Raw genomic sequence first — 11,312 nt, 5'->3', positions numbered from 1 at the left:
TACGAAGTTTTTTTTCCATTTCAAAGTTGCAAGTATGTTTTTGGGTTGCACCATGTTCAATGACATGTGGGAAATAATATCCTTCTCTCCAGAATTAAAACGACATACAATGGGACGACCGACTAACTTGGAACACAAATCATGATTATGTATCCCACAAACCACATTAAATGTCCATGTATTACTCGCCTTAAGGTACTCGCGCAACTTAAAAGGACAATCACATATCTTCGAACAAGTGCCATATCGTTTCAATTTTCAGATAGGTTTTTTGTACTTGTCACTTCTTTCATGTCTCACTGTCACAAATGTCAGTCTTCTATAAGAAACAGAATCTGACCTCCAAATTACAAAGTCGAACTCGAATTTTGCAGTCTCCGTTCGAATCTATTAGAACACATGTTCACGATCAATAAATTCCTATTTATTCATAAATTATTTCTTAAAATCTATCTCGACATCTCCCAATTTAACATCTACCAATAAAACAAACAAATCTATCTCGAGATAACCTGGTTTAAAACCTATCAATAAAATTAATAAAACAAAGAAATTCTATCACTATACTAAGAAAATCACTATGCAAATATCCTCCTAGTTAAGCTCGGACCTAATAGTTGAGATCCTTTTCGTTATCATTATAGCATATGGCCATATGCACCGAAGTGACTTGCATATTTTAGAAGTCCTCTTTATTAGAACTTAGTTTCCATTATTTGTTTTTATTTTTCATTTTCTCCTTTCTTTGTTCTTTCTATCGTGTTCCCGAACTAAACCAGCGTCATGTTACTCTCGGTGCCACCGTCGTGGTTGCAGGCAGTTTTCAAATCTCGCCGCTAAGTCCACCATTCACCATATCCGTTTCATCTCACGTATTTTCCGCTACTCAGTGCGCACCATCCCCAATCTATCTCTGGTTCGTACACGTTTGTTGACTTCAACATTGACACTATCGAAATGGAGAAAAACGAAGAAACTCCTCTCTTCTGGTTCGAAACTTCCAACTCCGTCTGTAGCCGCCACCAATTTCAACCCGACGGTCAACTTTCAGTACGCCATTTCAATTGAACGATTTTCTATAATCCATACTTTAACAACACTTGCACAACCACTCGTTGCGCTTTCGTTACCCTAACAAGTGTTTATGGTATCTCTATAGGTAATTCTTGTTGATGATTCTAGACCCTTATATCAAAAGGTTGCTGGATCTTTCATGAACAAGTTTTTCCCCTCTGGTTATCCATACAGGTACATTGAATTTTATTATTTATTCTTGCTGAGATTATGATGTTGTTGTAGTTATGGCTTAGCTTTCAGTGATTCAATTTTATGTTTTCTTTGTAGTGTAAATGAAGGCTATCTCAGGTACACACAGTTTCGAGCAGTGCAACATGTTACTAGTGCTGCAATGTCAGTGCTATCAACTCAGGTGCACTTTCTTATACAGTCTGAAAAATCTTAGTGAACCATGTAGATTCCTTTTTAGAGTAAAGGTTTTAAAAAACGGTTTGTTACTGCGAAAACGGCCACGGCAAAGCGGTATCGGAAGGTGCTGATACCGATACCGTTATTCACCGTTTTTATGATGAAAAAGAAATTGTGGTTAATTCATATCGCGACAACCACATTAAATATCGCAACGCATGTACTAATCGAAATCGCAAAAGTCTTTACGCATCGTGACCGCGGCCGTTACTCAAAACCTTAGGTGTCGTGTTACATTAGTTGTATCAAAATTAAATAAACATACATAAATGCATATTTGTTAGTCCATTTGGTCATTGAATCTGTATTTTCTTAGTTAATTGGTCTTGAATCTCTCTTCTGTTAGTCAATTTAATCTATAAAATTACTAGCAAAAGACACATCTTGGTGATTTTTTTTTGTAATTTTGATATCTTTCAAAGACTATAGTGACAGCGCCTTACATATTTAAAAATAGCAGTATGTACATCTGCTTAATATTATCTGGGTGTTGTTGTGCAGTCACTGTTAATTGCTGCAGGGTTGCGGCCGACTCCTGCTCAGGCAACTGCGGTTAGCTGGGTAATTTGATAATAATTTGCTATTGACAATTTCTTAGACTAGTAATTGTGGCATATGTTTAATATACCCTGTTTGTGTTACTTGCATCCAGATTTTAAAGGACGGAATGCAACATGTAGGGAAGATAATATGTAGTAATTGGGGCGCAAGAATGGATTCCGAGCCTAAACGATGGAGGTTGCTGGGTATGCAATTGAGCTTTCATTCTACCCCTTTCTCCTCTTCTTATATTAGTTGTAATTTGTTTAGAGTACAAGCTGCCTTATTGTGATTAACTCCACATTTTGCAGCTGACGTGCTTTATGATTTGGGCATGGGCTTGGAAGTGCTTTCTCCATTATGCCCACATCTTTTTCTTGAAATGGCAGGCCTAGGAAATTTTGCCAAGGTTTATATTTTATAAGTAATTGCACGTTATGACATTTGCTGCAATTTAAAGTTGATTCTCTGCTAATTGTGTATTAAAGGCATTGTACTTCATTATTAAGAACTTTAGCATCCTATTCTAGATTCATAGGGAATATATAATTTTTTAAGATATTAATGTCTGTTTCTGCTCTTGTGGAGTTAACAGGGGATGGCTGTTGTTGCAGCCAGAGCAACACGATTGCCTATATATTCCTCGTTTGCTAAAGAGGGAAATCTCAGTGACCTATTCGCTAAAGGGGAGGCTTTTTCAACTCTCTGTAATGTTGTGGGAATTGGAATTGGAATTCGATTAGCTTCTACTATCTGTGCATCAATGCAGGGAAAGGTATAGAGATTTTATTTGTTTGTTCTTTGGCTATAGTGTTAGATTTAATTTTCAACTTGTGTCAGACAGTTATTTTGTGCTGACAATATCTGTGATATTCTTCTTGGTTGTGGACTTGTGGATTATTATACATTTTATGGAATCCATTTAAAGCCTGTTTAATGCTAGATACCAATTTACTTGGAAAAAAGGAAAACAATTTTCAATTCTAGAAAAAAAATGGATAGTAACAGGGGAACACATTTTTTCTGTGATATTGGACTTATGAGGGAACTCCAGATTTAAGCTTCACAGTTATATTTACATATGGCACCAACAAGTTTGGGCCAAGTCTCCCTCTTCTATGAATCTTAGCATGACACGTTTGTTTAACTCAATTAATTATTAGTTCTTGGGCTCCAACAAAATTATTTGGGTAGATTACACTTTACCCTCTAATAATTTAACTGTTTTTTAAATGACCCCCTGAACTCTTTTTTGTGTCATTTAACCCTTCAATTTTAGTTAGTTTGACTTGTTAATGTTATATGTTGCAATTTAACATTTTCTCCACCCTTGGGCTATGTCTGGGAGTTGGATTTTTGGGGGTAAAGGAGGGAAGACTTTTATATAAATTTATGACATTGAAAATACTGCATTTTTTCTGATAGGTGTTTTGCAAAATGTAAAATTTTAATACCATTATATAGTCAAGACCTAAAGGCACCAGCTACAACCCCATTACTCAAAATGTGAAAGGAAAGATTTCTTTTTTTTTTTACTTTACTTTCTAGAGATGTTAGTAAGCAAGCAATTTGTCTTGGTGAAAAATATACATTTTATTGATTATTTACAATCGACGTGTGAAGCCTTTTTTGTCAATTGTTTGTGGGTCCACTCCTTTATATCACTGGTCTTATATCATTATTGTGTATATTTGTATTGAAACCATTACTCAAAAAATGAAAGGAAGCAAATATTTTCTTCTTGTTTTTTGTCTAGAGATATTATTAATAATGTTGTAGAACTCAAATGCAAAACACACATTCTATTGATGATTCCAACTGATTGCTTATGGAACATTTTGTGCCAGTTGGTCATTTGTCCTCTCCTTTCAGCTATACATATATACTCAGTGTCTGAAGAGATGAAAGCTACTCCTATCAATACTTTGAATCCACAAAGAACTGCAATGATAGTGACTGATTTTCTCAAGGTCTGGTTTGGACTATTGTAGTAACGAAGACTCATTTTGTTTTTCCTTTCTTTATTTGGAAAAGTATTATACTGTTTGACTGTTAATTGAATTCCAAAACAGGCAGGAATTGTATCAAGCCCTGCTGACCTAAGATATAAGGAAAATCTACTTTTTCCTGTGAGACTCGAAGATGCTGGGAATGTAAGAGTTGGAAAATCTTTACATGAAGTTATTAAGCCATCGAAGCTTGTTGAATTAAAACAAGTATTCCCTAAGGAGAAGTTTCTTTTAAATCGTGGGGGTAAATGCATTGACATGGTATTGAAACAAGATGCTAGTGGTGAAGATGCATTGAGAGGCTGGCTAGTTGCTGCATTTGCTGCACAAACTGAGAGTTCTTCCCATGAGCTTAGTGCTAGTGTTCTGCAAGACGCCTATGACAAAATGAATGGAGTCTTTCCTGTATTTTTAAAAGAATTACAGAGGAAAGGATGGCACACTGATCGGTTTCTGGATGGAACCGGTAGCCGCTTCGCATTCTAGTGTTTTTATGAAAATCCCGTTTGGTTTCAGTAAAGATTTTACTCATTTGAGAGATTTTGATGTACTCTTGGTGGAGTAAATTGAATGGTTCATAATAAATTATTAACTGTACATTTGACCATTATTAAGAATAGTGTTTAGATGTACTGTTTTTTTTTCTTCATGAGTATGTAAAGATTAAGAATAACTCTCTTCCGCATTAATTGATATAAAATTTCACATTCCTGTCCCTGTAGTTCTGCTCACATAATTGATTGGATTCTAGTTTAATTTCAATTATAAGAGAGTCTATTAAAAAGTGTGTGTGTTAGAAAACAGCATACTTTTTAATAGACTCAGAACTCTGACACTACCACAGTTTTTTTTTTCAAAACACCTAAATAATTTTTAATATACTGCTCTTAATAGTGTCATCCTAATATACTAATACATTTTTTTTTCTTGTTCATGAAGTGTATTTTATGGAAAACTCCTTCACCAAGATGAGCAAGGAACTCTTAATAAAGAACCAATTACATCAAATTCATACTCTAGTAAAAAATAGTTCTTAGCTCATAAATTAACTTATAGATAATGATTTATAGCTGATACGTTCGTATACTAAATGACTAATAGTTTATACTAAGGGTTAGTATTTTATGAATTGTATAATCACTTCAATAAAAATACTTCAGTTTAAAATTAGTTTAGAAAATATTTTTTATAATTCAGTTTAAATGAATATTTTTTATATCCGGTAAAAAATATTTTCTATAATTCAGTTTAAATATATATTATTTATTCCGGTGAAAAGTATTTATAAATATTTTTTTTTCAAGACAATTAGTCAAACAAACAATTTAAAAAGTAGTTTTAATTTAAGTTTAATTAATTGAATTATTTACAATATATGATTTAATTTATTAATTATTTAAATAGTTTAAGATTTTTTGGTTGAGTTCAATTCAGTTTAGGTAAATAACTTAGTTAACTACTCTCACCGTCCCAAAATAATTATTATAGTCGACCATTTCACATTTGTAATAAATAAAATAGAAAGAATAATAAATGCTTTTACCAAATTATCCTTATTTATTATTGATGTATTCATAAATGCATAATAAAAGAATAATAAATTAAAAATATTAATTAGATGACATAATTGAAAGATAAACATTAAAATTATATTGAAAACTAATATAAAATACGACAATTATTTTGAAACAACAGAAATATATTTTTACATATCCCTAGTCTATACTCCTTACATTCTAAATTACATTTTGGGTATTTCACACAAATTAAAAAACATGATTAATTTTGTATAAAAATTAAAATTTATGTATGACTTTACAACAATGTTTTTTATTAATTATATCAGAAAAGAAATTAAAGAGCTAAAAGAAAGAATAGTAATACATACTAGAGAGTATATTAGGAAAAATTATTACTCCCAATTTTTTTTTATTATAAATCGTTTTAGAAAAAAAGTTATACCATAATATAAATTATTTTATATTATCAATGAATAATTAATGTTATTTTTTTTTATTGTATCCTTGAATTTTATTATTCTCCCTCATTTCACTTATGTAAAATTATCTTTCCCATATCATTAATAAATAATAATTTTGTAGAAACATTCATAATTTCTCATTTTCATATGATAATAATTATTTTTCTTAATACGTGTGAAAATCAAAAAATAACTTATAATAAAAAACAGAGGTAATAATGTTTTATTAAATCATAAAATGACTTATAACTTGTAACAAATATTTTTACATAACAATTTATAAATTTATAATTTAGGACAGAGTTGATAATAGATAAATTAATTGAAATGTTTTGTAATTAACAATCTCGTTAGACCAAAAACTTAAAATAACATTTAATTACAAAAATTGTTGAAATGCACTAATTTAGTATACTATTTTATGTATTTTAATAGTAAGTTATTTCGGTTATGAACTACCACTTTTGTGGAAGTTAGTTTTGACTTTATTTGCATAAATAATATATCTAAACTTAGAATGAGGTTAATTTGAATATAAAATTTATCTCCGTCCTTTCTATTCTTTATGTGTTTAAATGTTTTTTTATATTGTCAAATGAATATTTTTTAACACAGTGTTTCATATTAAAATTAGAATTAGTGTTGATCATTGATGTAGGATCCCGAAAGCAGTGATGATAATCTTTAGAATAGTGGCGTGAGGTGGACCTACAATGTTATCATTTAAACGCTCAAGTTAGTTACAAAGTCTAAGATGAGTGTAGTGAAAAAATAGAGATAAAAAAATGTACGTTGAATCTTATGTGTGCTAACTATATACATTGGTTCATCTTGATTGAGCTATGCATAGTTAAACCCCCGCATTGGACCTTTGGTTGACCTAGAATAATTGCCCCCAAGGCTTTCCAGGTGTATACTAGCCAAAAAGTCTTTCAAAATTGTGGTCGGCCCCTGACAATCACATTCGACCATAATGAGAAGCAGGAAGGTCATGGAGCAGTTACAAAAGTAATAGGGAACAAATGCATTAAATTCTCTCCCATTATTGAAACATCTCGACGATTTTTCATACATGTGACTTTAGGCTCACAGATTCGGGCATGACGTTTTCCCCTAAGGCATTCGAGTGCAATTGAGTATGTTTGTATTCCCTATGTGAAATCTGACCATTGATTTGTAACTTCCTGTTCTCCATTGATTTGGTTTGTTGCTTACTCTCCTCTATATAAAGGCCTATCGACTTTTGAGAGAACTTTCTTCATTCCTGAAAGTCAGCTTCCATTTACGAGAATAATTTCTTCCCTTCTCAAGAACATTTATTTGAGCATATGCCTTTCCCAGAACAAAGATTTCCACTATGTATTTAACCTTCACATTCTTCGTAAGACTTTAATCCTTCAAGGTACCCTTCTTACCTTAACCTTGTTTCATAACTTCCAGTATTTACTTTGTCATGGCTAATATAAATGACCATCCAAAAAGTTTATCTAACAGTTATGGAAGTAGTGATTCTTCCCCTCTATTTTGGTAGAAGTGTTTTCTAATTTAGATCCTCATTGCCTAGTTAATAATCAATCAGTTCCAATTTATATAACCGTGTTAGATGATTCCGAGTCGGAGAGGCCCTCTAGTGGTTTTCTGGATAGAGAAACTTTCGTTAATGGGTTTTCCTTTGATGCTCTTTTTCTGATGAGGATGTAGGGGGTGATCGTGCAACTAGTTCTATGCTTGCACCATCCGTAGTTAGAGGAGATTCAACCTCCCCCACTTTGATTACTCTAGAGATTGAGGTCGCTGCTTTGAACATGGAAGTGTTATACCCCAAAATTTGCCCTCCCCTTTTCATCTTTTCACTTAATCCTTGACTTGGAAATCATCTGTATACATTCATGCTTCATTCATGTGCACCATTCATTCATTAATACTTGATAGTTGATCACTATAGATTTAAAGCTCTTGGCTTGTAAAGTTAGGGTTTGGGTGTGGATCAAACCTTAAAGGTGTGACTTGATTATTCATCTGATAATAGGGGAAGTGAAACCCTAATTGCTTGGTATTTAGGGCATGGACTCAAGAAGACTTCATCATGACACTCCTTAAGGGATTCAAACCCTAATTTCTTGATGATTTGGTTATGGGACCTTGTGGGTGTTCTATGGGCCTTGTCTTTCCTATCAAAACCATAATGGAGGGCTCATACATTGGATATTTGATTGTGAAGCACCTTGATTCATTCAAAGGTATCGATTGAGGATCATGTCTCATTGAAACCCTAATCAAGGAGGGTATGATCCTAATGTGCCTTGTGGCTTGGATTTTCATTTGGAGATAGTGGAAACCCTAATTCATTGAGGAATGATGTTGACTAGCATGTCATGCACCATTCATCCTTAAGTTTACATGCCTATATGGTGGAGGTTTCATCTGATTCATGGCTTGGTTCAAGCCTCCACATATGCATCCTAGTTAGCATCCCCTAGGCCATTGACTTAGGTCTCTTAATGTTTTCAATTGCATAGGCTCATGGTCCTTGATTCCTAACCTATGATTGCAATATAACATTGATCCCTTGGTCCATTTGCTTGTGTCTCATATGAGAACTAGGCTCTGATTCTTGATACATCCCCTTAATCCATTTCATTCAATGTGATTCAGATGACCCAAGATGGCTGATTCACATTGTGTCTTAGGATTTGCTTGTCATCGGTATAAACTATGTCATGGCATGCCATGATTATGAGTGCAGAATGATATTTTTGGTCATCTGATTGTTCAATTTACAAGTGTTGATTATTCATTTTTACCATTACATTCCATTTTATATTAACCATAAGAGTTGATTGTTAATTTACATCTTTTTTACCCAAGTTGACTTTTGGTCAACTGTTGACTTTTTGGTTAACTAGTTGACCAAAGTCAACAAATTGAAAATTCCATTTTTAAGCATAAATCATGACATCTTTTTCATATATGGCTCACATAGGCATTGCATACATTTTGAGACCTTTGCATTTGAGTAAAACATTGCATTCATCATTTTCAAAATCAAGAATATCATTGGTTCATTACATAAGCATTGAATGTTACACATGAGTATGGAATATACACATTGAATACTACATTAATACATTGCATCTTTATCCTAATGCATGGTACACTACTAGTTACGTGACTTGCCATTTGAAAAAAAAATCAATTAAAGAGATCTTGGTCATTCTTCACATTGCACTCACTCAATTGGATCTAAACTCCAACCTGCCCCGCATCACATTGTAAGCAGAATGTTAAATCAGTATCATCAAGGCACTAACCATAGACCAAGAGACACATAAATCATCATGAAACAATATGAAACAAGTTGATGGAAACTTGATCCTGCAGAGGGTTATCGAAATCAAGCTATGCAACCAAATTCTTCAATGCAAACCAGTCATAGAATTCAGTGCCAACACACATCACATGGAAAACATGGCAACATGAAAGAAACTCACCTTGGCAGACCTTACCTCTCAATTCAGGATTCTGAAATTCATCATCAATAGTCAGCTACAGCAACATAATTGTACCCAATGATGCACCAGTCTTGAGCTAGCAAGCAACAAATGGTATGAACCTCCATCGGGTAAGGTATCATAAGCAAACTCAACATTAACATGTCACTAAGCCTACAACTTGATCATGGTTCCTTGGTGAGTATGAATCATACCTATACACAAACCACAATGCCAAATTCTGCAAAAGAAAGCCAGTGAAAAATCAAAATCACAAGTCAGGACATAATGTCATACCCACAAGCCACAAACAAAACCATAAGCAAACATAGGCTATAATACAAACCTAAGTCAGAGTAAGCTGCAACCATTCTGCAAAATATCCCAGCAACCCTCAATTCAATCGAATTGCATTTCACAAGTTCACAACATTAACATAACTAAATGAGACCACAACAGCTAACCTGATGCAACACGAAATCTTTCACATTAACTAAATAGAAACTAACTGAATACAAACTAACTCGTTTTCACTCACTCTAAATGCTAACAGATTTTCTAATTTCTAACTAACCTGTGATAGAATTTCATGTGCATTTCCAACTAAATTGGAGGGACATAAGCTCTATAAATAAGATCACACTTCACTCATTCGCTTCACGTTTTCATTGCCCTCAAATTCACATAGAATTTCTCCGTTGAATCTCTCAATCCCTCACTTAGAGCTCATATTTCATAGCCATTGAAGCTTCAATTTGCTTGAGCTAGACCACATCAAAACCTCACCTCTCTCTACTCATTCATTCTCAAAGCACGAGAACGAAGAAGGAGAAGAATTGAAGTAGAAGTGAAGCAAGAAGGAATCAAGAAAAAGAATCAGTGCTTACCTGAAAATTATCGCTGCACTCATCTTCATCATATTGGAAACTCAACCTCTATCGTCTTCAAGCTTCGACTTCAGAGGTAGGTCCAAAATTCCACTCCATTTCGCTCAATTTCGTTTATCAGCATGTGGATTAGGGTTAAAGGAATCAAAACCCTAACAGTCTGGACACTGATTCCCCTTGGTTGGGATTTAATTGGTAGAAAGGGATTTAAGGTTCTTCAACTTTATGAATCGGTTTGGATGATTTAAGGTAAATTAGGTGAAACGATTACAGGATTCACAATGGGGGAGAAAATGGCAAAGCTATTGATGCGTTGATTTCGGGTTTTGGTGGCTACCGTCGCCGGAGGCGATTTCCGACGCGGTGGTCCACGGCGGTGTTAGGTGGAGCTGAATTTGAGTTTGTTCAGATTATGCTGGCGCATTCGAAGTCCTCTTTTGAATTCAATTTTCATGGATATGCACACGTACTTGTTGTTGATTGGTGATTTTTTTTTGTGTTGACTGAATCTTTCGTTCACATGTGGAATTGTCTGTTGGGCTTGTGTGAATGGGCTTAGCCCTGAATTTCTCACCATCATCCCCCTCTGAATGCACACCCCATGCCTGCATTGTTTTTTGATTTGGGCCTTCAGCTTCCAAGGCCCATGCGCCCATTCCCACTGAACACCCAAGTTAGGGCCTACACTCCCTGTCCAGGCCCATTTCTTTTGTTTTATTATTAATTGTTTTTTTTGCATTGATTAATGGTTTTTAGCATTGTTGATGTTTCTTAATTCGATTAATTAGAATTTTAGTTAGGATTAATTTGATTAACATGTTAGATCTTTTTAAAATTTAATTAGGATTAGAAAGTTAGAATTTTAATTAGAAATAATTGTTTTAATTAGAAATAATTAGAATAATTAACTTTAATTAGA

At 33.7% G+C, this 11,312-nt stretch overlaps 1 protein-coding gene and 1 long non-coding RNA gene across 5 annotated transcripts; one reads left to right on the top strand and one right to left on the bottom strand.

The window, feature by feature from the left end:
* Window positions 1-627: 627 nt before the first annotated feature.
* LOC127126054 (protein root UVB sensitive 2, chloroplastic) lies at window positions 628-4,741 on the top strand. The gene is made up of 9 exons (XM_051054905.1): window positions 628-1,050; window positions 1,160-1,248; window positions 1,345-1,429; window positions 1,987-2,046; window positions 2,138-2,231; window positions 2,337-2,434; window positions 2,621-2,800; window positions 3,873-3,995; window positions 4,098-4,741. Exons 1-9 carry the CDS (start codon window positions 958-960, stop codon window positions 4,518-4,520), a joined length of 1,245 nt encoding a protein of 414 aa, XP_050910862.1. The 5' UTR covers window positions 628-957; the 3' UTR covers window positions 4,521-4,741.
* A 4,285-nt stretch (window positions 4,742-9,026) lies between these two features.
* LOC127126053 (uncharacterized) lies at window positions 9,027-10,913 on the bottom strand. 4 transcript variants are annotated; one of them, XR_007804892.1, is made up of 3 exons: window positions 10,081-10,879; window positions 9,853-9,970; window positions 9,027-9,747 (listed from the first exon to the last, which is right to left on the bottom strand). It is a non-coding gene; the product is annotated as an uncharacterized LOC127126053 (long non-coding RNA). The 4 variants fall into 4 exon arrangements; XR_007804891.1 differs by having other exon boundaries at window positions 10,394-10,878; XR_007804889.1 differs by having other exon boundaries at window positions 9,853-10,913.
* Between the last annotated feature and the right edge of the window lie 399 nt (window positions 10,914-11,312).

This window comes from Lathyrus oleraceus, chromosome 3 (assembly GCF_024323335.1).
Source record: "Lathyrus oleraceus cultivar Zhongwan6 chromosome 3, CAAS_Psat_ZW6_1.0, whole genome shotgun sequence".
Classification (NCBI taxonomy): Eukaryota; Viridiplantae; Streptophyta; class Magnoliopsida; order Fabales; family Fabaceae; genus Lathyrus; species Lathyrus oleraceus.
Note: the sequence above shows the minus strand (reverse complement) of the source record. Positions and strands in the feature narration are given on the sequence as shown.

Bases quoted from the DNA above. Each gene is read 5' to 3' on its own strand.
- LOC127126054 (XM_051054905.1), top strand. From the start codon at position 958: ATGGAGAAAAACGAAGAAACTCCTCTCTTCTGGTTCGAAACTTCCAAC. The intron at 2,232-2,336 runs GTATGCAATTGA...CACATTTTGCAG, and splicing joins TAAACGATGGAGGTTGCTGG to CTGACGTGCTTTATGATTTG. The intron at 2,435-2,620 runs GTTTATATTTTA...TGGAGTTAACAG, and splicing joins GCCTAGGAAATTTTGCCAAG to GGGATGGCTGTTGTTGCAGC.